At 50.4% G+C, this 27,067-nt stretch overlaps 3 protein-coding genes across 5 annotated transcripts in view; all 3 read left to right on the forward strand.

Moving 5' to 3' along the window:
* The window catches only part of EXOC6 (exocyst complex component 6), a 151,250-nt gene extending 142,147 nt beyond the window's left edge, over positions 1 to 9,103 (forward strand). For all 3 annotated transcript variants that reach the window (XM_059662857.1, XM_059662858.1, XM_059662859.1), the window contains 2 exons: positions 6,526 to 6,638; positions 7,744 to 9,103. In XM_059662857.1, the coding sequence (XP_059518840.1) occupies positions 6,526 to 6,638; positions 7,744 to 7,876 (246 nt within the window). In that variant the 3' untranslated portion in view covers positions 7,877 to 9,103. The remainder of the gene's footprint in view (positions 1 to 6,525; positions 6,639 to 7,743) is intronic.
* A 1,622-nt stretch (positions 9,104 to 10,725) lies between these two features.
* On the forward strand, positions 10,726 to 18,316 carry LOC132214546 (cytochrome P450 26C1). The gene is made up of 6 exons (XM_059661916.1): positions 10,726 to 10,929; positions 11,413 to 11,637; positions 12,130 to 12,405; positions 13,756 to 13,911; positions 15,762 to 16,091; positions 17,939 to 18,316. Exons 1-6 carry the CDS (start codon positions 10,726 to 10,728, stop codon positions 18,314 to 18,316), a joined length of 1,569 nt encoding a protein of 522 aa, XP_059517899.1.
* A 4,803-nt stretch (positions 18,317 to 23,119) lies between these two features.
* Positions 23,120 to 26,775, forward strand: LOC132215007 (cytochrome P450 26A1). Its single transcript, XM_059662860.1, has 7 exons — positions 23,120 to 23,431; positions 23,591 to 23,815; positions 24,061 to 24,351; positions 24,438 to 24,596; positions 25,107 to 25,241; positions 25,822 to 25,974; positions 26,244 to 26,775. Exons 1-7 carry the CDS (start codon positions 23,243 to 23,245, stop codon positions 26,583 to 26,585), a joined length of 1,494 nt encoding a protein of 497 aa, XP_059518843.1. The 5' UTR covers positions 23,120 to 23,242; the 3' UTR covers positions 26,586 to 26,775.
* The last annotated feature ends 292 nt before the right edge of the window (positions 26,776 to 27,067 follow it).

Consider the following 27,067-nt stretch of genomic DNA (forward strand, 5'->3'; position numbering starts at 1 on the left):
AAAATAAGTCACCAGCTTTGAGGCACTTACAAAGGTCATTTTTAGGAAGAAGACAGGGCATTTCAACTATTGGGATATTGGAAAGAGACAGGGCTGAGGTAGCCAAGAGTCACCCAACTACAAAAGGAATTAATTGATACTTGATTCTTTAGTGAATCAACAGAAATTAACCGATGATATCAATATGTTGTGAAAACTACTTGAGATATATGGAGGGTGCTATAAAGAGGAACAGCCAACCCAACCAAGACCACCTGGTCTGGGAAGGCTTCCTGAGAGAGGTGAATCCTGACTTAAATTTTATGGAATAAGTAAGTTACCTGGAAGAAGAGGAGAAGGAGACTCCACACAGAGAAGAAAGTGATAAATGTACAGGTTTATCATTTCATGGTTTATAAGTTCTGAGTATTTCTCATTTAAGAGTTTAAGTTACAAGTCAGGAGAAGAAGCCGTAAGGTTGACCTGGATCAGGTGCAAAATAACTTTTCATGTTATGTTAAAGAACTTAAACTTTATATTGTAAGACTCGGGAAGCCATTGAAGGTTTTAAGCAAATGAATGGTGTGATCAAATTTGTATTTTAGCTGGATCTCTGGCATCAGTGTGTAAAGGTTGATGGATCTGGCGTATTGGAAGGGAGAGGCAAAGGGGATAGGCAAGACCAAAGGCCTCGGGGTGATTCCTATATTGGAATTAGGACAGTAGTAGTAATAGTAGGGATGGAAAGTAGTTATCTAGGACTACGACATAGCTTACCATCAAGAACACTTTAGGAACAGTCTACCTCTGCTGTGTGCAGTTCACCTGGGTGAGGTGACTTGAAGAGACCGGTGCCTTTTAACCTCTGCAGCCCAACGTGCTCAAAGCTCCTCCTAGTCCTCACACGGCCCGGAGAGGCCCGCTGGGAAAGGCAGGCGTGGGCAAGGGCTCAGGTGCATCAGAGAGTAAAAGGCATGAGGAGGACAAAAAGTGAGGGGGTGGGAGGCACAACACTGCTTCTTCCTAGTGTTGCCCTAGCCCTTTCTGTCTGCTACTTAAGATTCTCTTCCGTGCTGTATGTGGATTTTTCCAAATGTGCTGTTTTCAGAGAGCTGGAAAGTGGGTAAAGCCAAGTACTTTAAAAATCATACAGCTTGTCGTTTGATTTCAACATCTATTTAGAAAGGGGCTTGTATTTTCCCGTCTGTGGCTAATTTAATAAGACCCATTTTTCTTGAATCCCCCGTGCCCAATTACTCATATTTCTTTGTAAAGCTGTATTATGGTTTAGGAATTTTGTGTTGTTTATATCTCAGAAGCCCTCTAGGAACCCTTGCTTTGGTTTTGTTTTTTGGAGGCAAAGGAAAAATGATCTCCTGGTTTACTTTTGGAATCTGCAAATCAACTCTGAGGTCCCAGGTGGATTTGGTGTTTGGAAAAAGGGACTTTGGGGGACTAAGGTTGACCCTGAGCCCCCAGGTCACTGTTCACATTTACAAAAGCAAACCTGGTATCCCCAATTGCTTTTCTCTTGAGGTTGGCTTAACTTTATTTATCTTCTGTCTTGGGTCACTGCCCCTGAGGTGCTTCAAAAGCAAAACCCAAAAGACCCAAAACAAAGAAAGCTAAACCAGATTCAAGGAAAAAATGACCTGCACTCTGGGTTCACTTTTTCAAAGGCAAAAAGTCACTTCGAGTTCCATAGAATGGTTTTAAATCGGCCTAGATTCATTGTGTCATTTGCACAAAGTGATCTCAACAGGTCTGAGACCCCAAGTTTCTTGGGTGTAGATATAGAGTGAGACTTAGGATGGGAAACTGTCAGCAAGCTAAATGTGATGACACAGATGAATTCTTCAGTGATTCAACTATTTGAGCATATAAATGGGACCACCCATGCAACCATTTCTTTCCGTAAGCTGAATCTTTTTGTTTGGTGGACACACACAGGGAACGCTAAAGAAGTGAAACTTTTACAACTCACTTACAAATATTGGCACAAATCCACTTTATGTTATCAGATTAGTTATGAAGGGTATTTTTGAATCCTTGGTGAAAAAAAAGTTAGGATACTAATTTTAGGTAATCTTATAAATCATGATGAGATAGAACTGAGGCGCATTATTTTGCTGTTCATTTTTATATGATCCATACTTTGCTTACTTCCCAAAAGGATTTAAGGTGGATTACTTTACTTGACTATTGGAACAAACCCATTTATAGAACTTAATACCAATTTTCATTATAATATGCCTAACTTTATCCTTTAATAAGTAATTGTAAAATTGCTCTTGGATAATCTAGGGAAGATTTTTGTTTTTGTTCATATTTGATCTACATCTTTGAATTTTAGGTATATATGTTAAATAATAAATTCACCTGTTGAGACTATGTCTTACTGTTTATTTAAAAGACTGAGAAAGATTTGGTGTGATTAATAGTAAATGTATTGTTTATGTGTTGCCATCTTAAGGAAGCAAAATTTGAGACAGAGATGAGGTTTTCCATAATAAGGTTTTACTATTAAGGACATAGTGCATCCCATGAAACCTGACCGAATGTGAGAGGCAGGTCTCAAGGCACTGGCTATTTGTGTGGAGTGAAGGTGAGTGTCAGTGGTTTGTACCTGTCATGACTCCAGTTTCCTCATCCCTTCCTGTCGCACTCTGGCTCCAGAGCAGTCATGTTCTTTTTAAACCATCCCAAAGATCAGAGATCATGCATCTTAGTTAAAGCAGGGATGGGTAGCAGCCTACAGAAATGGGTTCAGTCCATCACTCGGCCTGGTATAGTGTTTGTTCCATAACATTCTCGTTTTGTGTTACATCTTTCACTTCAGTTTAAAATTTTTTAAAATGAAAAAGGACCTTATAATTATGGATAAGGGATACCAGAAGACCATTCAGAAATATGAGTGTTTCTTTCTCTAGGGAGAACATTTAACGCATTCAACATTAGACCCAGTGCTTTCTTGTGAGGGAATCTGGCTTTACCAATGCTCCAGTCAAATCCTGGGAGAGATGGGGGAAGTCAGTTGACTGTGTTCACTGGCCCTTGTTTGCCTGCAGGCCAACATTGGCCTTTTTCAGAGAGCTGTCAGCATAGCCAAAGGGATCTGGAGGGTGCTCATTTTTTGTACTCATGAAGCCTAAGAAAAATGCCGAAGTAAACTTGGAATAGTGGTCTGGCATCATCAATCAGCCAGTTATTTCTTGAATATCTACTGAGTAGTTACACTCTGTTGGACACATTTTATGTGTTTTCCTGCCTGTTTTGTGAAGTTTGTTTCTATTTACTTATTGATGCAGTATGGTGCATTTGAAAAATCCTTACACAAATGAAAATGAGAAATCAGAATATGAGATCGGCATGCTTGCTGGCCCCGTATCTCCTCCACCCATGCCCATGTATACTTTAGGACATAGACACTGAAGTGGTGCTCAAGTCTACAACCACTTGGATTCATGGGCTGAGAACAGTGAGCAAGCAGTCACTGACTCCTACATAAATCAGTAGTTTCTGTCTTACTTAATATTTTTTTTTAATTTTAAAAAAATATATTTTATTGATTTTTTACAGAGAGGAAGGGAGAGAGATAGAGAGTTAGAAACATCAACGAGAGAGAAACATTGATCAGCTGCCTCCTGCACACACCCCCACTGGGGATGTGCCCGCAACCAAGGTACATGCCCTTGACCAGAATCGAACCTGGGACCCTTGAGTCCACAGGCCGACGCTCTTTCCACTGAGCCAAACCGGTCAGGGCTACTTAATATTAAATTGATAGTAGCTTCCTTATATGTTATAGTAGTTTAAAATACTAGGGTTTTGTGTGAATAGTTTTTTAAGATAATTTCGTCATGTTAACACCAAAATATTTCTTGTTTCCTTGTTAACTGTCTGCCTCTCCACCTTTTCCATGTATAATGTAAACTCTTTGAGGTCAGAGACTTTGTCTTGTTCAATACTATATCCTGGTGCCTAATACAGATGCTACTTCGCTGCCTCCTTGTAGGTGAGCCGTCAATATTTGTTGAATGAATAAATGAATGTTATCTAGGTGCTTAGCCCTTTTATCCACATTGGCAATGCATTCCATAGCTATCTTCAAGTTAACTCTGTACTATATGTAGTTCTATAAAGTATTAATGTAAAATTGAAAGCATGTCGATGAGATTTGTCTGCATGTGGGCAGGTAGGTTAAATTTTGTGGTCCTGTAATGTCTAGAGGTAAGAGATTTGCATAGGATTGTCTGGCCATATGTGAAAATTGTAAGCATAATATTTCTTTATCTAGGAAAGTCTGTGTTGGTGCTGTAGAAGAACCAGTTCTATATTCACAGTTGGAGTTGGTGTAGGTTTTTAATTAATTAAGTGGGCTCCTCCTTTCCCACCTGGGGGTAGATCTGCACAAGAGAAAAACAGACTTTTGTTAAGGCCTCTTCCTCTTGCAAATCCCAAAGGTCATGTTGCTAATGCCTTTTGGAAAGAAAAGGAGATTACAGCCAGTATACAGTTATTAAGTGTTACTCTCTGCTGACTGTGCGCATGCCCACACACACTTGTGCAAACACATACCTAACCTGAAGAGGAATCCTTCAAAATGAGGCTTTTGTTAACGACTCTGTGAGGAGTAGTCATTATCGAAATTTAATATATAAATATGCAAACCTTATTTCTAACTCTAGAGTTAATACATGTCCATTGTGAAATATTATGAAAATAAAGAAGACAATACATTACCCATAATCCCATCACACAAATAACAGCCATTCAGAACATTTTCTCAAATTTTCTTCCAGTCTTTTTTGATGGGTTTTTATGTATTTTCAGTAGCAACAGTTATTATAAGCATCTTCCTAAGCTATTTAAAATTCTATGTAGATCAATTTTAATAACAGCATAATAGTCTTGTAGATATATCTTCCTATTTAATCATTATCTTAATATTGAGATTTAGACTATTTTCAGGTTTTTTTTTCTCTTCAGTTTTTTGATAACACAAATAACATTTTTGAGATTAATATCTTTGCTCATACTTTTTTGTCCGTCTTTATTATTGTTTCCTGGAGTTAGACTCCTATAAGTATGATTACTGAGTCAAAGAGAATGACCATTTTTATAAGGTTCTTAAACATATAACAAAATCACGTTGCAGAGAAGTGACACAAATTTACATTTTCACCATGGGAGAATATGAAAGTAACTTTTCCTCCGTGTGAAAGGAAGGAAAAAAAGTACTTGCTGCAACAGTCAAAAATTACACAGAACTTTAAATAAGTCCCCCCCCCCCTTTTTTTTTTAACATAGTATATTCTTTTAACTTTGTGTCAATGTAGTTTCTGTACCAATGTTTTAAATTTTGGTATGGCCTAGAATGTTGTCTGAAAAAAAATAGAGTGGCTTTTAATATTGGTACTTAATATTTTCATGATAGAATTTTCCTCCTTTTACAAGAAATTCTCTATTAATAGCTGTTTGTTGGATGGGAAAAGTCAAACAAGTCCATTATCTTCCAAGGGAAGAGCTAGTTTCTTGTAACCTTTCTTTAGGTTTGAACCACCCCAGAAGTTTTATTCCTCTCACATTTAGCGGCTCGAATAGCATATGAGTAAATGTAAATGCTTCATTCATTTGAAAGCAAAAGCAGTATACTTCTTAGTTAAAACAAAAAAGAAGGAATAATATAAAAACTGAAGGAAGGTAGTAAGTAAAGCATTTAGCTTTCTGAAACAATTAAAATTGGGATAGGAAGTTGGTTTTAAATGGCTTAAAGGGGATTAGGGTTTTAAAGTTGGATAAGGAGTTTGGTGCTTTGGTTTAGGCATGGCATTGCTTTTAAAAGATTACTTCCATATTTGACAACAGTTCTAACTGGAGATTATAAAGCAAATAGTCAATTTTAAAACATTACAGAAAACAAGAGGGTTTCTTTTTTGTTGTTGTTTGTTTATACAAAATGATTGCCTAGAGTTAACATGCTGAGTCCTGAAGCCCTCCTTTCATAAGACTACTGAGGATCTATCACCAGGGAGAATCCAGCAGAGGTTGTTTAATGCACTTAATTGAGATTATCCGAGCTTTTGGTTTAAATTACTTTGGGAAAGTCTAGATGCAAATGGCTTCTTAGGAAGGTAAACATACTTAACCTTTAAGAGAAAAGGTTAAATTTAAGTTCTTTAACATTCTTCAATTAGCACCAACCCTTATTAAATTTGAGTGTGAACTGAATAATATGTAAAGTTTAATCTCTATACCTAATATAGTTAATATTAATTGTTTTCATTTTATACTTATTTGAAAATGCAATCACGTATTTTATTAGAAAATCAACCCCTGACAATTTTAATGACTTCAAAAGTAAAAAGATAGTAAATACTATTTTGATTATAAAGTGCAGTTAATTAAGTTTCAAAAAGGAATTTCCCTATTCTGTTTTATCTAAGAAGCAGGTCATGTTACAGTGGATCTAGAGTGGCATATACTTATATATTAGCTGTAGGTAAGTAGCTAAAAGTTGGTTTAACATTTCCCCATTTTTCTCAGCTCCTTGACCTGTTTATGGTTTGGGATTGGTCTACTTACCTAGCTGATTATGGACAGCCAGCTTCTAAGTACCTCCGGGTGAATCCAAACACAGCCCTTACTCTTTTGGAGAAGTGAGTATATTCTGAAAACTTTTTTACATAATATTTTAGCATTTTGTGATTCAGTGATTAAAGAACTAGAGATTTTCATCAAAAGAGAAATGTCTAAAGGGAGCTTAAAGGCTCAGTTCATTTTAATAACCAAAACATAAGCCTCTTTTTTGCCCTTCAGTGTTGGTGTATGAGATTGCTATTTATGTTAATAGGAACAAAACATTTTTCCTACTGTACTCTCAGTAGCAGGCTTCATTGGCCTTAGAAATGTGTTTACTTGAGACAAGGGAGAACTGGAACTATATTTTATGCTGTAACATAGGAAAGAAGTTATTTTGTAAAATGTGGCTCAGAATTGGAATGGCTGCCACCAGCGAGTGCTCTCAAACCCCACCGTTATGGGCCCGGGTTCTTTGTAGCAAAGAAGCATGTGATTTAGAAAATAATACAGTAAAAACTGGAGTAATAGGACACTTACTGGTGTATCTTGTCCATTTAAAAATAATACAAATGTAGGTGTTGGTTTCTGTCAAATTATGTGGCAGATTATTTTTCACTCAATCATATTTCATTTTAAGTGTCACTATTAAAAATTTTAATTGTTGAATTAAAAGTGTATATTATTTCCCCACATTTCAAAATGTCTATGGTGTATTTTACTTGGGAAGAAAAAGAACTGTTTAAAATACATGTAAATTTATTTTACAATACCATGAAACACCACTGAGGCAAAAAAAAAATAAAATTGCTGCTTTTAATTTTCTAATTTTATTTTTCCTTTTACCTTGTCTTGCTATGAATATAATTTGCAGTTAATAGAGGGTATATATTTTAGCATACTTATGGAATGATATTAGAAAATAGTATAATATTAGAAAATAATATACTTTAGATTTATATACTGATGCAAAAATACCCCTTTAAAGAGAATGTAGACTAAAGCTGCTAATTTTTTTGTGTGGTACCTATTTCCCTAATTCTATTAGTACTTATTTTCTTGGAAATATATTTTTCAAGCATAGGCTTAATGTTAGATAATTCAGAGCACCCCAAGATTCTTTACTTGTGACAGCATAAGTTATAATTTCTTTTACTAAGCTTCTTCATTCACATATGTTCCTAGGATGAAGGATACTAGCAAAAAGAACAATATATTTGCTCAGTTCAGGAAGAATGATCGAGACAAACAGAAGTTGATAGAGACAGTCATGAAACAGCTGCGAAGTTTGGTGAATGGTATGTCCCAGCACACATAGACTTCACGTCCCATGCACTCAGTGACACCAAATTCGTGACTGAATAGTTATCTCTATGATAGTGGCAGTTTGCAGAATTAAAAAACACAGAGGAAAGACGCTGATGAGAGCTGAAATGAGAGACAGTAATAAATATCATTTGTATGGATTTTTAAATAATTGAATACTATTTTGTATATGGAAAATGTGACATTAATTTTTCACTTTTAAAAATATATGTAAACCAGGTCAAAAATTGTATACGAAACTGATTGTAAATACATTAGAAAAACTTATGCCTATACATATCTTTTTTTTATTCAGACTTGAATGATGGTTTTGTTTTTTCATCAGCATCTGGTTTTGGAATGCAATCATGTCCGATATGGGAATATTTCACTGTCATTTTCTGACTTTTAGCTTTTACTTTCACCTAAATATGATTTAAGTAGACAAAAATTTTCTAATTCTTCTGACTCTGAAGGGGAAATAGGTAAATCATTAAAGGTCCCTGAAATCAACCTTGATTTAACTCCATAAAAATGTGAATTATTTGTTCTCTTTGGGTGGTTTAATGTAACCATTCTGAATATGAAGACAAGTGTTAGATTTTCTAAAGATGCAATGTTTTTGTTTGGCAGGGGTAATATTTCTAACTATATTGTTTGTAGCTGACCCTATTCTAGAATTTATTTGGTTTGGGTCAAGTTAAAAGAGAGGACAGGAAGTAAGTGGGGTAACCACTTCAGGTGCAGCTTGTGCCACAGTAGCTATGTTCCTGCACACAGGTACCACAGGGGTCAGGTTACTTCCTTCAAATAGCATGTCCCCCTACCGTACCCTCACTTGGAAACAAGCCAAACCAAATGAACTCTGGAAAACCTAGAACAATGTACATTTTCCTTTGTGTAAATTACTGCAGTCCAAATGGAAACAGCAGTCTGATCCTTATGTTCTCTTCATTGTATTTATGCTGAATGCTCCTTTTGCATTTTCAGGATTTATGCCTGTAAGAAACTTCTACTTGACTCTGTAAAATAAGTGTAAAAAATTATATGTACATTTCTTGATTTTGTGATGAAATATAAAAGAGGTTGAGCAAGTTCTTGAAAATAAGCTGCTCTAGCATCTATTCAGAGCTTCCTGATTTAAAACAACTGCTTCATTTAGAAAGGGTATTATTCCCTAGTTATTGAAATGGGGTGTCACTAAAACAAAGAAAATAAACGTTCTTTTGACCATTTCTTATCCAAAGGTTTTTCACACTTTTAAAACTTTACATGGAAAACATGGTAATTCTTAGAAGTTGCTAAAGGAGGGTGAACAACTAGCTAGCTCTCTTGGAATACTGTGGAATGTGGTTGTCGCTGGTGTGCCTTACCCAGCCCTCCAGGGCATCGGCTTGGGCGAGGTGTCCCAAATTCGGAGAGCGGCTGCCTTGCACAGCCAGAACGGGCTTGAGGAGTTCATCCCACTCTTCTCAGTAACACAGGAACTCTGCGCTTTACCTCCCCACCCTCTGGTTGCTGTAGGGACAGGGACGTGCGCGCGCGCGCGTCCTTGGGGCATTTGGAGCCCTGTGATGGAAAGCAAAAAGCAACTATGTAGACTGGGGCAGGGCGCCTCCGAAGGGGAAGGGGATGGTGAATGTGGTCCCTGAGATCCGAAAGGAGCCCTGGGATATCTGCTTCTCTTTGGCTTCGGGCAACAATATTTTTTCCTTTGATTTTTAGAGAGTGGAAGGGAGAGAGAGAGACATCGATGTAAAACAGACACATCGACTGGTTGCCTCCCACACGCCCCCGGCCTGGCCGGGGGGTCGAACCTAAAACCCTGGTCCGTGCCCTTGACCGGGAATCTAACCTGAGACCCTTGGGTGCGCGGGCATGGGCTCTAACCACCTAGAAACCCGACCGTCTTTTGAAGGATTCCTGAAGTGGTAGATCAAAGACCAGGAAGGAGTGGGGATATCGGAGAATCTCGACCCCGGCTATCTTCTTCGTAGGCGCGTACGAAGCCTAGGTTGACGTCGAAGTCCGCAATTTCCCGAAAGGGAAACAGCAAATGGGAGAAATCCTAGACCTCAGCTTTGAGCACTGGGCGCGGAAAGGGCACTTAGAAGCTGGAGGGTGCGGACCCTAGAGAGAGAGAGCGCGCAATAGCTCAGTGCGTGCGGTTTGCCCACCGCCGAGCTCCCGCCGGCAAGTTCTGGCTCGAACCGAAGACCCCGCCCGAGTATTTCGGCCGGTCCCTCCGCGGTGCCGCTGCGGCTGCCACGCCCTGCTCCTTGCCCCCGGCGAGCCCGCCGCAGCCCACCGCCTCCAATCAGTACTCTGCACAGAGCGCTTTAAATATGCATGGGCGCGTCACGTCGTGTGTTTCTGCATCAGTCGGTAGGGAGGGAGCCAGTGTCTATATAAATGTGTCCGGGACGGGCCGAGAAGAGTTAACAGACTGGGGGAGGGAGGGGTGGAGCGGGGGTCTACAGCCCTGGTGATTGAAGCCCAGGTTGGCAACACCGGTAAGTTGCTCCCCTCTTTGACCGCCCTTGCTGCTTCTATCAGAGGAGGGAGTGCTGGCCCCGGGAGGAGGTGGGAGGTGCCCGCAGATGCTAGGCGTGAGCATCCCGAGAGGAAAAGTCCTGAGTGTGCGCGCCTTGGGGAAAGCACATTCCCTAAGGCGTGTGCTCACTGCCGCCTTACACTGCCCGTCTGCTTTGAGAGCTAAATCCTTGTCCGAGGTTACAGCTCTCGGTCTTGGCCCCCGAGCGACAGGACCTTTCTGGACAGAACTGGTGAGCACTGCGCGCTGCCTGCTCCCCAGCTCTTGCGCCCTGAGCTCAGAGCGGCCTGGCACCCTGCATGCTCACCATGTTCCCCTGCGGTCTGAGCTGCCTGTCTGTGCTGGGGGCGGCTGGCACCGCTCTGCTGTGCGCCGGCCTCCTGCTCAGCCTGGCCCAGCACCTCTGGACCCTCCGCTGGATGCTGAGCCGGGACCGGGCCTCCGCCCTGCCCCTGCCCAAGGGCTCTATGGGCTGGCCCTTCTTCGGCGAGACGCTGCACTGGTTAGTTCAGGTGAGCAGTTGGCGTTCCCCACACCCCGATATGGCCCCTTCTCCCCTGGCTCCCACTGGACCCTCCCAGGGTTTGTAGCCTGTCCTTCCCGTTGCCCACGGAGCATACATTGTCCTCGCCTTCGTCCAGCTGCTCCCTCGAAAGGACTGCCATCACGCTACTTACACTCGGGGGTGAACAGAGGGGTTCTAGGAAGGAGCCTGAGGAGCATGCCATCTATGAACTGCAAACATAGAATCAGGAGTCAGGGGGCATCTCTGCCGTGAGCCTTTTGGCTTTCACCGTCCGCATTCTAAGTTCTTTCCTCATTTCACCAATGGGAGCAGGGGCATCTAAACTCCTGTAGGGTAGTCACGAGACCCATTTGAGACTTTTTAGAAAGTAATGCACCAGCCTGAAGCAGGGATTTGTTACCCAGGGGCGGTTGGGAGGTCTGGGCCAGGTCCCCAGCGGTCCCAGCCCTCTTCGCTGCGCCTGCTGCAGGGCTCGCGCTTCCACAGCTCCCGCCGGGAGCGCTACGGGACAGTGTTCAAGACACACCTGCTGGGCAGGCCGGTGATCCGTGTGAGCGGCGCCGAGAATGTGCGCACAATACTGCTGGGCGAACACCGCATTGTGCGCAGCCAGTGGCCACAGAGCGCGCACATCCTACTGGGCTCGCACACACTGCTCGGCGCGGTTGGCGAGCCACACCGGCAGCGGCGCAAGGTGAGCCAAAACCAGAGAAGGGGCAGGTTCCTCGGGCACCTGTTGTGGGGCGAGGCCCGGACTAATTGTTAGGGGTACACCACGAACCTGGCCGGAACCCCTGGCCAACCCGGTGGGTGACCTCGGACCAGTTCCTTACCTTCTCCGACATCGGTTTTTAAGGCCAGGACTGGGACTTAAAGGTCCTTTCATCTCCGATCTTCTGTAACTGAGATACCAGAAGCACTGGAAACAGCCTTGGAGAGGAGTTAGGGACGACTTCCTCGAGGGGGTGGCAGCTGGAGGGAGCCTGGATGCATGCGGGGGGGCGAGGGGGGGAGGCCGACTGTACATCAGAAAAGAACTAGAGAATGGCGAGAGCAAGAGCCATCACGTGTAGGTCCGGGCCACTTAGAAGAGAAAGGTCCCCAAATTGGCCTTCTGGCTCCTCTGCAATTGCCGAGCAGAGGAGGCCGGACAGCGGCCAGGGCTCACCGCTCGCGCTCCCTACAGGTTCTGGCTCGAGTGTTCAGCCGCGCGGCGCTGGAGCGCTACGTGCCACGCCTGCAGGGGGCGCTGCGGCGCGAGGTGCGCTCCTGGTGCGCAGCCCGCCGGCCCGTGGCGGTCTACGATGCTGCCAAAGCCCTAACCTTCCGCATGGCCGCGCGCATCCTCTTGGGGCTGCGGCTGGACGAGGCGCAATGCGCGGAGCTGTCCCGAACCTTCGAGCAGTTTGTGGAGAACCTCTTCTCACTGCCCTTGGACGTGCCCTTCAGCGGCCTGCGCAAGGTACTGCCACCCGGCCCCCGACCTTCCTCTTGAGGCTCCCTAGACGCCCCCGCAGGTCACTTCTGTTGAACGACAGAGGCACAGTGCGCCCAGGAAGGGGAGGCAGCGTGGTGTGGTGGTGCCCTCGGTCTGCCCTGACTCACTGTGTGACCCGCGGCGGGCCACACACCCTCTCTGAGCCATGCTAGATGGGACGTGTTCCAGTCCCAGCAGCCGCGGGGCCTCCCTTTGGATACTCGGTGGCAGGCGCCGGGCCAGTCGGCCCAGCCCCTCCCCAGAGCGGCGCCTCCTGGCCGGGCCTCCCAGCTCCCTTTAGAAGCCCGGACGGCTGCGGAACGGATGGGCCGCAGACACGCCCCTGGCCCAGCTCGGCGCCAGCCCGGGTTGGAGAGGGGTGGGTGCCGGCTCCCCGTCCGCGGCCCGGGCCCGCTAGTTTCCGGATTAGAGAACCGCGGCCTCTTCCGACTTCAGAGCGTAGGGCCAGGCCCAGGGAGCAGCTAGGAAGCCCCGTCCCGCCTTTCCCTTCGCACTGAGCTGGGGCTTCTCCTGTGCCAAATGCAGCGGTTTTCAGTCACCTGAATAAAAATAATAGTTATGTATAAAGGGGCATTATACTGGCTGATCACCTTGGATACATTTCCTGATTTAATCCTCTCAACCTGCAAAGTGTTACGTTTTGTTGATGAAGAAATTGAAGCTCAGACAGGTTAAATAATTTACCCAAGATCACACAGCTAGTAGAGGGGCAGAGAGGCAGGATTTGAACCTGATCTAGTCTAACTACAAACTCAGGCGCTCAAGTGCTTTTGCTCTACTTGCTCCCTGAACTCTGAAGGGACACCCTGGCCCTCTTGCCTATCTCCTTACAGAGGCTAATGCTTAAAACAGCCATCGTGTCCTCTAAGCAAGAGCTTTTCTGGGTGCATCAAGGTGTCTGTCCCTTGCTCTCTGCACTGGTGCCCACTGTCCCTACCCATGCAGGGGAAAGGCAATGGGCTGGTTCCACCTCCACACCTTTGTGCCAGGAATGGGCACTGACCACTGTGCGACTCTAGGCAATTGCTTGACCCCTCTGAACCTCAGCATCCTCCCGTAAGGACCAAAGAAACTGTTTGCTTACCTCAAAGGGAGCTGTGATAAACAAGAGAGAATGATGTATTGGAAAAGAACAAACTTTTAGTATTTATTAAGCACCTTCTAATGTGCCAGGCATGAAACTAAGCTAGGACACTTAACATTAGGAACTCAGCAGAGCAGCCCTGGGAAGATTTGCGGCAGGGGGGGGGGGGGGTGCCCAGGCCTGGCCCCCTCAACCTTCCTGCCCCACCTCCCTCTCTCCCTGCCCATCAGGGCATCCGGGCAAGGGACCAGCTACATCGGCACCTGGAGGAGGCCATTGCAGAGAAGCTCCGTGAAGACATGGCTGGGGAGCCAGGTGATGCCCTGGCCATGATTATCCACAGCACTAGGGAGCTGGGCCATGAGCTCTCAGTGCAGGAGCTGAAGGTAGGTGGGGCGTGGTCTCTGCTCCACTTTTGCAGTCCTAGAGGGTGTGTCTCCACTTTAAGCCTCAATCACTCTTCAGGGTGAAGGGGAAAAGACCAGGCTTCCAGCCATGGCTCAGCCCTACCCACTCTCAGTAGGAGCCTTGAAGGCTTGAGTCCTAGGCTCTTCTGGACACAAACAGCTCCTCTTCCCTCCCTGTTCTCTGTCACTCCCTACCTTTACCTCCGCTGTCCTCCTGACCACGAAACCCTCTTCACTCTTTTTCTCTACAAATCCTAAGGGCTCAGGGTCAAACTCCACATCCTCCTGGAAGCTCCCCTCTTCCCCAAAACCAATACTCTCTTCCCATGAGGCACCTTGGCACCTGACACTACTACCTGTTTTGTATGTCCACTGTGTGAATTGGATGTACCCATACAGCGCATGCGGCGGAGGTGGGGGAATGGCCCCCAGGACATACTTGACAGCCCCCCACAAAGAGTGGAGAGGTCGGGGAGCAGGAGACAGTTAGAAATGGAAACACCTCAGCCCTTCTGAAAGCAACTCCCATCCTTTCTCTGGGGCTCAATTGCCCCTTTCCTCCAGCCTCAAAGTGTGGCCCAGCCTTAAGTTTCTTCTCTGAAAGTGGGGCCGATAATCTCCACCCTGACTCCTGGGCGGCTGTGAAGTCTGGAAGAGCCAGGGTGTCAGAAGTAGATGAGCAGTGGGCCCCGAGTCCTGGGGAGCCTAAGGGTAGGGCCAGTTCTGGGCAGTGAAGGGGCGGGGAGAGCCTGTGGAAAGGAGTGATGGTCCCACTGCCGTGACAGGGATGGGAGGAGGTGTCTCAGCTTCTCTGGAAGAAACCCGCTGCCTCTGCAGGATCTTCCGTTCTGGTCTGGGATTCGGGGCAGGTGAGCCAGGCTAGGCCTGACCAGGGAAGAGGTTGGGGCTGCAAGGTCTCTGTCCTGGCTCTCCATCTTGTTCAGGGCAGACAGTGAGCCGTGGACGGAGTCATTCATTCCACAAATACGATGTACCTCGTCGGTGTCAGGCTTTTGCTGGGACAGGGGACTTAGCAGTGATCAAAACACAGCCCTGGCCCTTGAGGTGCAGGAGGGGTGGAGTCCACCTTCATCTTGTGATCACACAAATCAGTGTATCAGCACACTGGGTTCTGCCAGGAAGGAAGACAGGGAGCTGGGAGGGCAAGGCAGGCAGCGGGGGCTAGGCCTGGAGTGTGAAACCACAGGCCCCTCCTGTTTTCCTGGGCAGTGCAGACCGGGAGGAGATGTAGTCCCTCCCTGGGACGCTCCACTAAGCGGGAGGAAGACACCTCCAGGCCAGCTTTGGCGCGAGGCTGGCGCTGCTGCTGCAGGCGCCTCCCCCAGTTCCACGGCGGCCCTCTCAGGAGCCCCAGCTGGGCCGCAGGCAGCACCCACACGGCTAAGAGCACTGGGCTCCGGGTCCTACTACTGGGGCTGCCGGCTGCAGGGACCGGTCCAACCCAGGAAGACAGACGAGGGCAGCAATTGGGCCTCCTCGCAGGACGTGGGGGAGGGGATCGAAGGGGAGAATGGGACGAGCTAATATACCTAAAGCACTAAGAACAGCGCACGGAATCAGCTCCTGGCATTATCTCTGGGAACCTCCAAGGCAAGTGGCTAGATCCTGGCTTTGCCAGTTGCTACTGCGGCTTGCCCAAGCGGCAGACGGGATCGACTCCCGGACCCTCGCACGTAGCTGCCACAGGGGCACATCCCAGCTCCCTGGCCTTGGCGCAAAGGTCAGTTTGGGCCCTTCACACCTCATCCGCCGCGAGGCCAGGGCGGGGCCCGCTGATGGAGACCCAGCGCCGCCGGGCTGTCTTGCAGGAGTCGGCTGTGGAGCTCCTCTTCGCCGCCTTCTTCACCACCGCCAGCGCCAGCACATCCCTGGTCCTGCTGTTGCTGCAGCACCCGGCGGCCATCGCCAAGATCCGGCAGGAGCTGGAGGCCCAGGGGCTGGGCCGGGCGTGCAGCTGCGGGCCGGGGGCCGCAGGGGATGGCGCGGGGCACTGGCCAGACTGTGGCTGCGCGCCAGACCTCAGCCTCGCCGCGCTGGGCGGTCTGCCCTACGTCGACTGCGTGGTCAAGGAGGTGCTGCGCCTCCTGCCGCCTGTGTCTGGGGGCTACCGTACCGCACTGCGCACCTTCGAGCTTGACGTAAGTGCGCCCACACCTCCCCCTGCTCCGCCCCCTGCCGCTTCGGTGTTGGGGCGGGTGGGGGGTGGGGTGGGGTGGCGAGATTAGGCCGGCTAGGTCTACCCTTCCCCTCTCGGACCTGCCACTCTCCTACCTGTGAAGTGGGCTGAGTTCTGTTCCATTTCCCCAGATCCACGTTTAAGGAGCGCAAGCCTAGCGCCTGGCGAGGCCACAGGTTAGGGACCCCATATACTCTGCTTTCGGTAGCTGTATGGGTCCGTCAACTAAATTAGAGCCAAGTTTGACAAAATTCCCCTCCACGCCCCCGCTCAGCACCGGCTCCCTTCCCCCCCCTCCCTTAGCCAGTGGATCTGGGTGGAGAACAAAGAGATCCCCCCTCCACACACAATGTCCCATACCTCACCACTCTGACTCTCTCACAAGATTAAGGAACCATCATTGTTACCTGTCCAGGGCTCTGCTAAGGCCAGTTTCCGGAAGAACAGGACAATGGGAATGTGGGTTGGCATCTCCTAATGGTCTGAGCAGGCTGGCTTGGGCTGGGCAAGAAGTTTAAGGTCTAGGCCTGGCTCCATCTCGGCAAGACCTTGGGCACTTTCCACCTCACTCTAGGCCTCCGGTTACTCTCTGGAAGGAAGCTGTCTGGATCTCTTCCTGCTCCTACACCCCAGGTGGGCAGGGCTGTGCTGCACAGTGGCAGCGTCCAGAAGTGGAGCCCTACCTGGCCAAACAGGGTGTTTGCGGGATCCAGCTGTGGCTGCCGTCCTCCCTTTCCCCAGCTCAGTCCCCGGAGGCTGCAGGCAGAATGGGCACCTCCTCTCCTGACCCTTACTTTAAACTGCAGACATCCCTGGTCAATGCATACCAGGAATCCAGGCACCATGGGGACTGGGATTCGGCCCTGGAAGAGATTATCATGGAGAGAAAGGGGGCCGCCCCGAAAGACACCTCATCCCAAATGTGGTGTGAGGAAGAGGGTGATCTTTAGTCCTGGATGACAGCAAAACATTTTGGAGGGTTGGGATTTGAGCTGGAGAAGTGAAGGGTTAGGATGGGGACAGCACACCACTGAGAGAGGACAGCCCCCCCCCCCCAAAAGGTGAGTGGATTAGAAGGATCTTGGATGCTGCATCTTGGAACTCAGACTTCATTCTGCAGGTGTCGGGGTGCCCTACAATACCACAGGGAAACGGGGAGAGGAACACAGGTCCACCAGGGTGAGCAGCGCTCAGGGGTCTTAGCCATCCCCCAGTCTACAGGGCCCAGGGAGGGGAAAGAGAGCTCCTCCACGATTTTAAGATTTTCTCCCTGCCTGTCTGAGCGCCTCCTAGTAGACAGCTAGAGCCTGTTCAGGCGAGGGAAGCAGGATAGTCAGACATATGATGCTAGAAAGACATATCAAAGAGCAGGACACTTGTAAAAGCCAGAGGTGCACAGAGGGACTATGAAAGCTGTTTCTCACATTTTAAGGGCTCTCCAGTTTAACTCTCATGTGCACCTTTTAAAGTGTAACTACCAGGCCTGAACATTATCACTGTGCAGCTGATGGATGGAAGGACAGGGAGGCAGTTTTTAGTTCAGTGCAAAGAAGAGCATTATAATTGAGCTGATGATAGAGAAATGGGGGTCCCTGTCATTGCGTTGTTCCAGCCCAGGCAGCTGGTAGGTACAGGACTAGAATTTAGGTTTCCTGATCTAATGTCAGAAGAAAAAAGAAAAACAAAAACAAAACATTGAAACATAACACTTTTACATAACATTCTGTGTGATGCACCGGGGTGGAGGGTCGGTTCAGGCCCAGTTCCCTGGTGCCTCATGGTCAGGCAGGTCTCCTCATCTCCCCGCAGGGCTACCAGATCCCCAAGGGCTGGAGCGTGATGTATAGCATCCGGGACACGCACGAGACGGCCGCGGTGTACCGCAGCCCGCCCGAGGGGTTTGATCCCGAGCGCTTCGGTGCCTCGGGCGAGGAGGCGCGGGGCGCATCCGGCCGCTTCCATTACATCCCTTTCGGCGGCGGTGCGCGCAGCTGCCTGGGTCAGGAGCTGGCGCAGGCGGTGCTCCAGCTGCTCGCGGTGGAGCTGGTGCGCACGGCGCGCTGGGAACTGGCCACGCCTGCCTTCCCAGCCATGCAGACCGTGCCCATCGTGCACCCGGTGGACGGGCTGCGCCTCTTTTTCCACCCGCTCCCGCATTCGGCAGCGCGAGATGGGCTCTGCCTCTGATCCGCTGCGCTGTGGGACATGGTCAGTGGCTTGGCGATACCCATCTGCACTTCCCCGGTGCCAGGTCGTGCGCCTTTATACTCGTTCAGCAAACGGCCACTGAATGAGGCTCTGTGCGGGACTCTGAGGGAGGGCGAGCGCGAGCCACCGCCACAGCCCCGGAGAAGGCCCAGGCCGGTGAGGCGGCGCCTCTTGCGCGCTCAGCGCCCTTAGGAAGGAACGGTCGGGGGCCACGCTCCTTAAGCCCTTCCCAGGACCCCGAAGCAGGAATGGAAGGAACGGATTTCCATTGGAGCTGCGCGGTCTCACCTTTCTGTGCCACCCCTGGGAGGGTGATTGGATCGTGGGGCCGCCTTGTGGACCGTGCCAGAGACTTGGCGCGCACGGCTGGACCTGCGACCCTTGGGCAGAAGGGGACGCCGGCAGCACATCCCTGGCGTTGGGCCATGGGAAGACACCGAGAAGGCGTCCAACGGAAGGCCCCCAGGCAGCCATGGCCACACTGCGGGAGTTTCCAGGGCTCTAAACGGCTCAACATCACCGGATTCTGCTGGCGACTTCTTAAAAGAAAAATTCCTTCTTCAAGAACTTGTTTAATCTTCCCATTTATAAGGGGAATAGGCACACCTATTCTCTAAGGCTGGATTATTTTCACGGGAGGTTGAGACATACTCAGGTTTGGGATATTTGTACCCAAAACAGGAAGGCCAAGAAATAGTTTCCTGGCAGCAGTTGAGTGAGGAGGCGAGGGCTTAGCTGGGCAGCTAGCTGCTCCCTGTGGAAAGGTAAGGAGTAGAGGGTGGGGGACACCCAGGAAAGACACCCCCCATGACCCATCCCAGCATACACCCAGAGAGGGGCCTGGATTTGGGGCCGACTGCAGACAGAGCATAGGATAGCCCCAGGAGCTGGGCTGCCAATTAGCTCCATGATAGATGGCTGCAGGGTCAATACCTCCACCTCCTTTTTTTTTTTTTTAAATTCTTTTATTGATTTTGGAGAGATAGAAACATCAATGATGAGAGAGAATCATTGACTGGCTGCCTCTTGCATCCAATCTCCATCCTACTGGGGATCAAGCCTGCAACCCAAGCATGTGCCCTTGACCAGAATTGAACCTGGGACCCTTCAGTTCGCAGGCCAACGCTCTATCCATTGAACTAAACCACCTCCACCTCCTTTATTACAGATTAGAAACTGAGGCGAAAGACCCCTTGAGAAGCCAGCAATGGGCTCTGGACTGCTGACCAGTGCTTTCCTTTACCCCATCCCTTACACACGCGCGCGCGCACACACACACACACACACACACACACACACACACACACACACCTCTCCCTCCAACCCTTCCTCCCCCCTTCAGCTTCTGAGCCTGTGGCCACCATGTAGGTAGAACTCAGCCCTTTGGTCCTTTCATAGTGATCCCTAGGTTGGCTTAAGCACTTACTCTCTCTGGACCTTTCCAACACAGAGGTTCCTATCAGCATTTAAACCAAAGCCAGGAGCCTCCAGTGTCTTCATTCCCAACAGCCTCAATCTGCCACTCATCTTCAGACAGGCGGGGGAAGCTGGACAGGATGGGTGAGCCAGGAAAGTTGCCGCTGCGGCCCCAGCTGACCCCTTAGTGAACCAGAAGGAAGCTGGTGCCCTCCTGACCTTATGCTTAAGGTGGATCCCTGGGCCAGGAGGAAAGGGGGAAGCAGCAGGCGTGAGCAGGGCCAGTAGCTCAACAGCGCAGCGGGCCTTTCCCAGTCAGGCTGACACCACCATAACCTCATTCAGGGCAATTCATCACCCACTGCTGACCACAGGGCCGGCTCCGCAGGCGCCAGAGCCAGCAAATGTAGAGGGACTGAGGCTTGCCCTCAGGGCGCTCAGAGGCTGCAGAGACAACGGCGGGGCCTGAGAAGCCCCACCAGGGTGAGGTGGCAGGAGGACCAGGTTTGGGGGTTGATTCTGATTTGGGGAGAGAAGAGAAATATGGGGCAGGGGGTTCTCAGGAGCCCTGACAGTGTAGCTGGTGCCAAGACCTGGTTTACCTGCTCCGGATTCTGTACTAACTACAAGCCCCTGTAGGGGGCAGCTCCAATCTTACTCTAATTTTCCATTAACCCGTTATTTTCAGTAATTTCACGGGATACCTGAGCTCCGTTGTTAGTAGCTCCAGATTCCCCCAAGAAAGGAGCAGACATGGCCCTTGCCCTTCTGGACGGGTATGCTCACAAAGGAAGTGGACAGGAAATAAACTACCAAACCAAAGAGCAAGAATATGTCCCATGGTGATAAGTGCTGGCGAGAAAATCAGGCCTGTAATGCTGAGTGCCTGGTGGGCTACACTCATCAGGGTGGGCCAGGAAGGCTTCTCTCAGGAGAGGCCATTGGACTTTGCAAGGAACCAGCCAGTGGTGACCTGGAAGAGGGCACCCCAGGCAGAGGGGACAGCAGGTGTAGAACCCTGAGACAGGACAGAATGTTCAAAGATGGGAAGAAGGGGTTGAAGGGAGAAGAGGAAGGAGGGGTGCTTCTGCTGCCCTACCTCACCTGACTCCCTTCCCCCAGCAAAAACTACTCCCCGCACCCACCCCAACCCTGAGCCACAGGGAGACTTATAAACAATTTGGAAACATTTTGTTTTCCAGCGAACCACCTCCCCCTCCCCCCTCCCCGCCCACCGCCACCCAAGAAACCTTGGCAAGGTTCCTAGATCAAAGTTCCTATTGGGCTGGTAATTTATTGAACCCTTCCCCCCTTCAAGATGTTGTTTAATGATCTTCACTCTCCCATTGAATCCTTTCTGCCGGATGGCCGCCCCGCCTGACGCCCCCACGGTTCTCGATGGGCAGATAGATTAAAACACTCCCCTACCCCTCTGGCAATTTCCAGCCCGAAGGCTCTGCTCATCTTGTGACCCGGAGCTCGCTGAACTTGGCGAGGCGGCCCAGCAGAGTTCACTCGGATGTCACGGTCCGGCCTGCAGGGGTCACAGGCGGGTCAGGCCTGAGGATTGGGACTGGGCCCCTGGTCACGCCCCCGCTCGCCAGCGTCGCTCACCGGCCACAGGCACTGTTCAGAACGGGGCGGCCCCGAGATATCAGCGTTACCTCCAGAAATCTCGGCTCCTGCCAGAGTCGAGAAGTTGGCTGGCGCGCCAGGGACAGTCGCCAGGTCGTTAGAAGAAATGACAGTGGGAGAGACCCTTTTCTAGAGCTTCTGAAATGGCCAAGTAGGGTGATGGGGAAACGCTGACACTTCCTTCCAAACACGCGGCGACGCGGGCCTGGAGCGGTGCGGGGTTTGCGCGGTCCCTGAGTCCGCAGATGGTTTCCGATTCCGCTGGCTCTGGGGACCGCCGCGGGAGGGGCACGTACTTCCCAGCTCTCAAGAATAAAGTTTCTCCTCTCCCTGGGACGCTTTCCAACGCGTGAGGTGGGCTCGTGCGAGAGCCGGTGTTCAGTTGTAAACAAATGTATGACATTCTGTTTTGTTTTCGGCCCCGCTGGGTGCGTTCCGCTCCCAAACCAATGGAGCGTGTGCCCCGGCCTAGTGGGGAGCTGTGCGGCTTGGCCGGGTGGGAAGTGGGGCTCGCACGTGCGCTTCCCGCAGGGTCCGAGCTCCAGGCATCGGCAGCACTGGGTACCGAGGTATTTGGGCAAAGGCCGGCAGACTCGCTCCCCAGTTGGGATTCCAACACTCCCATTGGCGGCCGGCAGAGTACCCATCTCACCCGGTGGGTGGCTTTACGCAGGGTAGGAGCCCGCAGAGCCAAGGACGGCTCCAGGGACGGTAGCCGGTAGCCGAGGTCACTCCGGCGTCCTGTGTAGCCTAGCGTGCCTGGAGCTGGAAACAGTATTTGCAACTCAAAGCCCCTTTTGGAAACTCACAGACTACCCCGAGGTGTGGAATGATCGCCTCCAAATGAAGGAGGAGGAGCAGGCGCAGGGATGTGTGGTGACTTGCCCAAAGCGATGCAACGAGAGATGGAGCCAGGCCTCGGGTCCAGACCCCTGGGCTTTCCTTTCACCACCTCTGTCTCGTTATCCTGCTGGGGCCAAAGCCCCCATTGCCCTCTGCCCAGCCGGGGCTGCACGCCTCGGGTCATCGCGACCCGGCCGGCTGTGGCCAGATCGCAGAGCGCCGGTCCGGGGAGGAATAGCCCCTGCGCTCTCCTAGGGTGGGGCTGACCAGTGCAGGTTTGCACCCGAGGGACCTGGAGGCTGTCTTGTACCCTTGAATGGGACCTCCGTGAATCCCCTTGAGGGGGTTGGGTAACCGGGATCCGGGATCCAGCGGTCGTGCCTGATTCCCCGCGGCTCTCCCGGGGGTCCTGGCCGGATCTTCCGAAGAGTCGGGAAGCCTCCGTTTTGCTCGGCTTAGGGACCTCAGTTTCCCCATCCGTGGGATGAAGCAGCCTGAGGATCCCTGCACGCACTTCCCTTTGCTTCCCTAGCAGGTGGGAGGGAGCCCACGCGGCGCCCGTAATTGGAAAATCGGGGAAGGCAGCTCTGTTCTGGGACCGCCCGACGGACCCGACAGGGGGGATGCCAGAGGGACTGCCAGGAAGCCCAGGGCTGGAGTTCATGCGCCCCGAGCTCAGGTCGGCCCCAGTCGCCACCTCGGAGCTCCACACACCTTGGATGGGGGAGGCGGGCTGCTCCGAAGTCCGCGCCCCGGGAGGCCCGCGCCGGGGGTAGCAGCCACCGCGCCGCCTCTGCCTCGGCGCGGAACAAACGGTTAAAGATTTTGGGCAGCGCCTCGCGGGGGGAGGAGCCAGGGACCCAATCCGCAATTAAAGATGAACTTTGGGTGAACTAATTTGTCTGACCAAGGTAACGTGGGCAGCAACCTGGGCCGCCTATAAAGCGGGCGCGTGGTTGGGCTCGGAGTGCTGGCGGCGGCGGCAGGTGGCGCGGGCGGTCGCGGCGCGCTATGGGGCTCCCGGCGCTGCTGGCCAGTGCTCTCTGCACCTTCGTGCTGCCGCTGCTGCTCTTCCTGGCGGCGATCAAGCTCTGGGACCTGTACTGCGTGAGCAGCCGCGACCGCAGCTGCGCCCTCCCTTTGCCCCCCGGAACCATGGGCTTTCCCTTCTTTGGGGAAACATTGCAGATGGTGCTACAGGTAAGGGAGCTTGGGGCGGGACAGGGCGATTCTCTGCCACTGAAGCCCGGGCAAGCGCGCACGGGAGGACGTGACTACGGCTGGGATCGGGGTGAGCCCGAGGCGCGGAGCTCCCCGGCGCCCCCTCACGCCCGCCTCTCCACCGCTTTCCTTTCGCAGCGAAGGAAGTTCCTGCAGATGAAGCGCAGGAAATACGGCTTCATCTACAAGACGCATCTGTTTGGGCGGCCCACGGTGCGGGTGATGGGTGCCGACAACGTGCGGCGCATCTTGCTCGGGGAGCACCGGCTGGTGTCGGTCCACTGGCCCGCGTCGGTGCGCACCATCCTGGGCTCCGGCTGCCTTTCCAACCTGCACGACTCCTCGCACAAGCAGCGCAAGAAGGTGAGGGTCGAGGTGAAGGCTCCTGGACTGGAAAGGGGACCCCAGTCGCCGGAGGGGCTCCTGCAGAGAGATGCTGGGCGAACGCTAGCTGCAGGAGGCGTCGGCTAGGACCCTCTCCAGCCCAGTTTAGCTTTCACAGCCAGGAAGTGCCTCGGGTCTGGCGGAGCTGGGGTGTCTGGAAGGGGTCCCCGGAAGATGAGAGGAATGGGACCGGGTTTTAACACTCTCCCCTCCTTGGGGCTCAGGTAATTATGCAGGCCTTCAGTCGGGAGGCGCTCCAGTGCTACGTGCCGGTGATCGCCGAAGAAGTGGGCAACTGCTTGGAGCAATGGCTGAGCTGCGGCGAGCGGGGCCTCCTGGTCTACCCCCAGGTGAAGCGCCTAATGTTCCGCATCGCCATGCGCATTCTGCTGGGCTGCGAGTCCCGACTGGCCAGCGGCGGGGACGCCGAGCAGCAGCTCGTGGAGGCCTTCGAGGAAATGACCCGCAATCTCTTCTCGTTGCCCATCGACGTGCCCTTCAGCGGGCTGTACCGGGTAATGGCGGCACGCAGGGTGCGGAGCTAGGGGGTGGGGGCGCGGGTGCCCGGCCTAGCTCACCGCGGTGCGCTCTCTGCGCTCAGGGCATGAAGGCGCGGAACCTCATCCACGCGCGCATCGAGGAGAACATTCGCGCCAAGATCTGCGGGCTGCGGGCGGCCGAGGCTGGCGCAGGCTACAAAGATGCGCTGCAGCTGTTGATCGAGCACTCGTGGGAGCGGGGAGAGAGGCTGGACATGCAGGCGAGTGGCAGCTTCGAAAGGAGCACTGCGGAGTTTGGGCTCCAGGTTTTCCAAGTGCGATTCCTGGGACCCCCAAAAGCGCTGGGCCCCAGGCCAGCGCTTCCCGGAGTGGGCAGCCTTCACAGGCGCACACCCCCCCCCTCCCCCCATGGGATAGGGGAAATTGAGACACCGGGTAGGAGAGGAACAGGGCAGGTGTTAAAGGGAAAGTTGGAATTTGCCAAATGTAAATAAAGAATCTTAGGCGAGTTTAATACAATTAAGGCTTTAATGCAAGAGTTCCCGGTAGAGTGGGATTTTACTGGCCTTCCTGCTTCAGCTAAACTAATAGGACGTTGCATTTTCTTTAAAACAACAAAAAAAAATGTTGCTTTCCTTGACTTTCTGTCAGCAAAACTTAGCCCTTCTCCGATTCCCTCTAGAACCCTCAGTTGGGTTCCGAGTAATTAACCCCTCTGTACAATTACACGCCGCAGACGTGTACAAATGTTCATCGTACTCCACTTCCAGGCACTAAAGCAGTCTTCCACCGAACTGCTCTTTGGAGGACACGAAACCACCGCCAGTGCAGCCACTTCTCTGATCACTTACCTGGGGCTCTACCCTCATGTTCTCCAGAAAGTGCGAGAGGAACTGAAGAGTAAGGTAGGGGTTGGGGGGGGGGGGGTTCTGATTACTTTGAGAAACCCTGCTGCTCCCTAGCTAACTTCCCAATAAGTAAGTGTGCCGCCTTTGCTGCGTATTGTAAAGTGTGGGTCCCAGGGGTGGGGGGTGAAGGGGGGGGCGGGAGAATTCTCTTTGTGAATAAGAAGGGAGGAATCTTGAGCTCTGATCCCGCTCAGGCAGGATTTGACCTTCTGTTCCTACCCTATCGCCACCTCTGGCAGAACCTGGGAGATTTTCAGATAGGTTCCACTTCCTTGGATTTGTGTGTTCAAGGGCATGAATTAGGGGACTTCTAGGTAGGTAGCAGCAGGTGGTGGTGATGGGGGTGGGGAAGAAGCTTGGTGGTTCTAACTGGTGAGCAACATTCTCTTGGAATTGTAAATAGATAGTGGATTTGGGCTGGTGGCAAATGGTCACTAGCTGCTCAGTGTTTCCCCCTCCCCTTTCCCATCAGGGGACCCTTGGGGTCTAGTCTCCACTTAAGCCCTGTTTACGTCTGTTGAGCTGATTTTATTGGAGCAGAAAATAACCGTTCACCTCTGCATGACTGTTTTGATAGGATTTACTTTGCAAGAGCAATCAAGACAACAAGTTGGACATAGAAACTTTGGAACAGCTTAAATACATTGGGTGTGTTATTAAAGAGACCCTTCGACTGAATCCCCCAGTTCCAGGGGGGTTTCGGGTTGCCCTTAAGACTTTTGAATTAAATGTAAGTTAAAAGTTCTCTCCTCCCCTTTTGTTGTGGTTTTACATCTCCCCTTGCTTCCCTGCGCTTGGGCTTAAATTCCTTCATGCTTTTGATAACAGTGTCCTGCCCCAAGTGGACACATTTCAGCAACCTGAATGTCTGTCTGCCTGTCTTTCCCTCCCACCTTTCCTTTTAACTCATAACTCTTTCCCAGATATCGGTGATAACTTCTTGTTGTTGAAAGTTTGATTTCAGTTTGCCAGCCTTCAGGACTTCTTCATCTTTTGCAGGGATACCAGATTCCCAAGGGCTGGAATGTTATCTACAGTATCTGTGATACGCACGATGTGGCAGACATCTTCACCAACAAGGAGGAATTTAATCCTGACCGATTTATGCTGCCACACCCTGAGGATGCATCCAGGTTTAGCTTCATTCCATTCGGAGGAGGCCTTAGGAGCTGTGTAGGGAAGGAGTTTGCAAAAATTCTTCTCAAAATATTTATAGTGGAGCTGGCCAGGCATTGTGACTGGAGGCTTCTCAACGGACCTCCTACAATGAAAACCTGTCCCACCGTGTACCCTGTGGACAATCTCCCTGCAAGGTTCACCCGTTTCCAGGGGGAAATCTGATGGTGGGAATGCCTAGGCCTCGGACTTACTGGAAATGTACCTATGAGTTTTTACATAGTGTCATGTTGATTCTATTTAATTTCTAAATGTATATTATAATATTTATGTGTCTCTACTACAGTACCACAGTCTTTAAATATTAAAATAATGAATTTTGTATCGTTTCCAAATAAAGTAAAATTTGAAGGTGCTTGTCTTGTAGTTAAGATTCTTGTGCGGGACAACTCACGGGTTTAATATTTGTAGGTATTATATTTAACCAGATTTCTAAATGTCTACACACATGGCATTAGTTGTCATCTGTGCATATCTGCTTTCTGTGAGGAAGACACGTTAAGCTGTTTTTTCTTTTAACAGTTATTAGAAAATATTTATGTGGCTGCGTGTGTTAGTCTAAAGGTAACTTTCCCTTTCTATCAAAGTTAATTTTAGATTTGGGGGGGGGTTGTTTTACTTTAGAGAAAGATGACTTTGAAAAGATA

This window comes from Myotis daubentonii, chromosome 13 (assembly GCF_963259705.1).
Source record: "Myotis daubentonii chromosome 13, mMyoDau2.1, whole genome shotgun sequence".
NCBI classification, from domain to species: domain Eukaryota; kingdom Metazoa; phylum Chordata; class Mammalia; order Chiroptera; family Vespertilionidae; genus Myotis; species Myotis daubentonii.

Excerpts from the sequence above, each read along its gene's own strand:
- LOC132214546 (XM_059661916.1), top strand. The coding sequence starts at position 10,726 with ATGTTCCCCTGCGGTCTGAGCTGCCTGTCTGTGCTGGGGGCGGCTGGC. Across the intron at positions 10,930-11,412 it reads CGCTGCACTGGTTAGTTCAG|GGCTCGCGCTTCCACAGCTC; the intron begins GTGAGCAGTTGG and ends CGCCTGCTGCAG. Across the intron at positions 16,092-17,938 it reads TGCGCACCTTCGAGCTTGAC|GGCTACCAGATCCCCAAGGG; the intron begins GTAAGTGCGCCC and ends ATCTCCCCGCAG.
- LOC132215007 (XM_059662860.1), top strand. The coding sequence starts at position 23,243 with ATGGGGCTCCCGGCGCTGCTGGCCAGTGCTCTCTGCACCTTCGTGCTG. Across the intron at positions 23,816-24,060 it reads CGCACAAGCAGCGCAAGAAG|GTAATTATGCAGGCCTTCAG; the intron begins GTGAGGGTCGAG and ends CTTGGGGCTCAG. Across the intron at positions 25,975-26,243 it reads TTAAGACTTTTGAATTAAAT|GGATACCAGATTCCCAAGGG; the intron begins GTAAGTTAAAAG and ends CATCTTTTGCAG.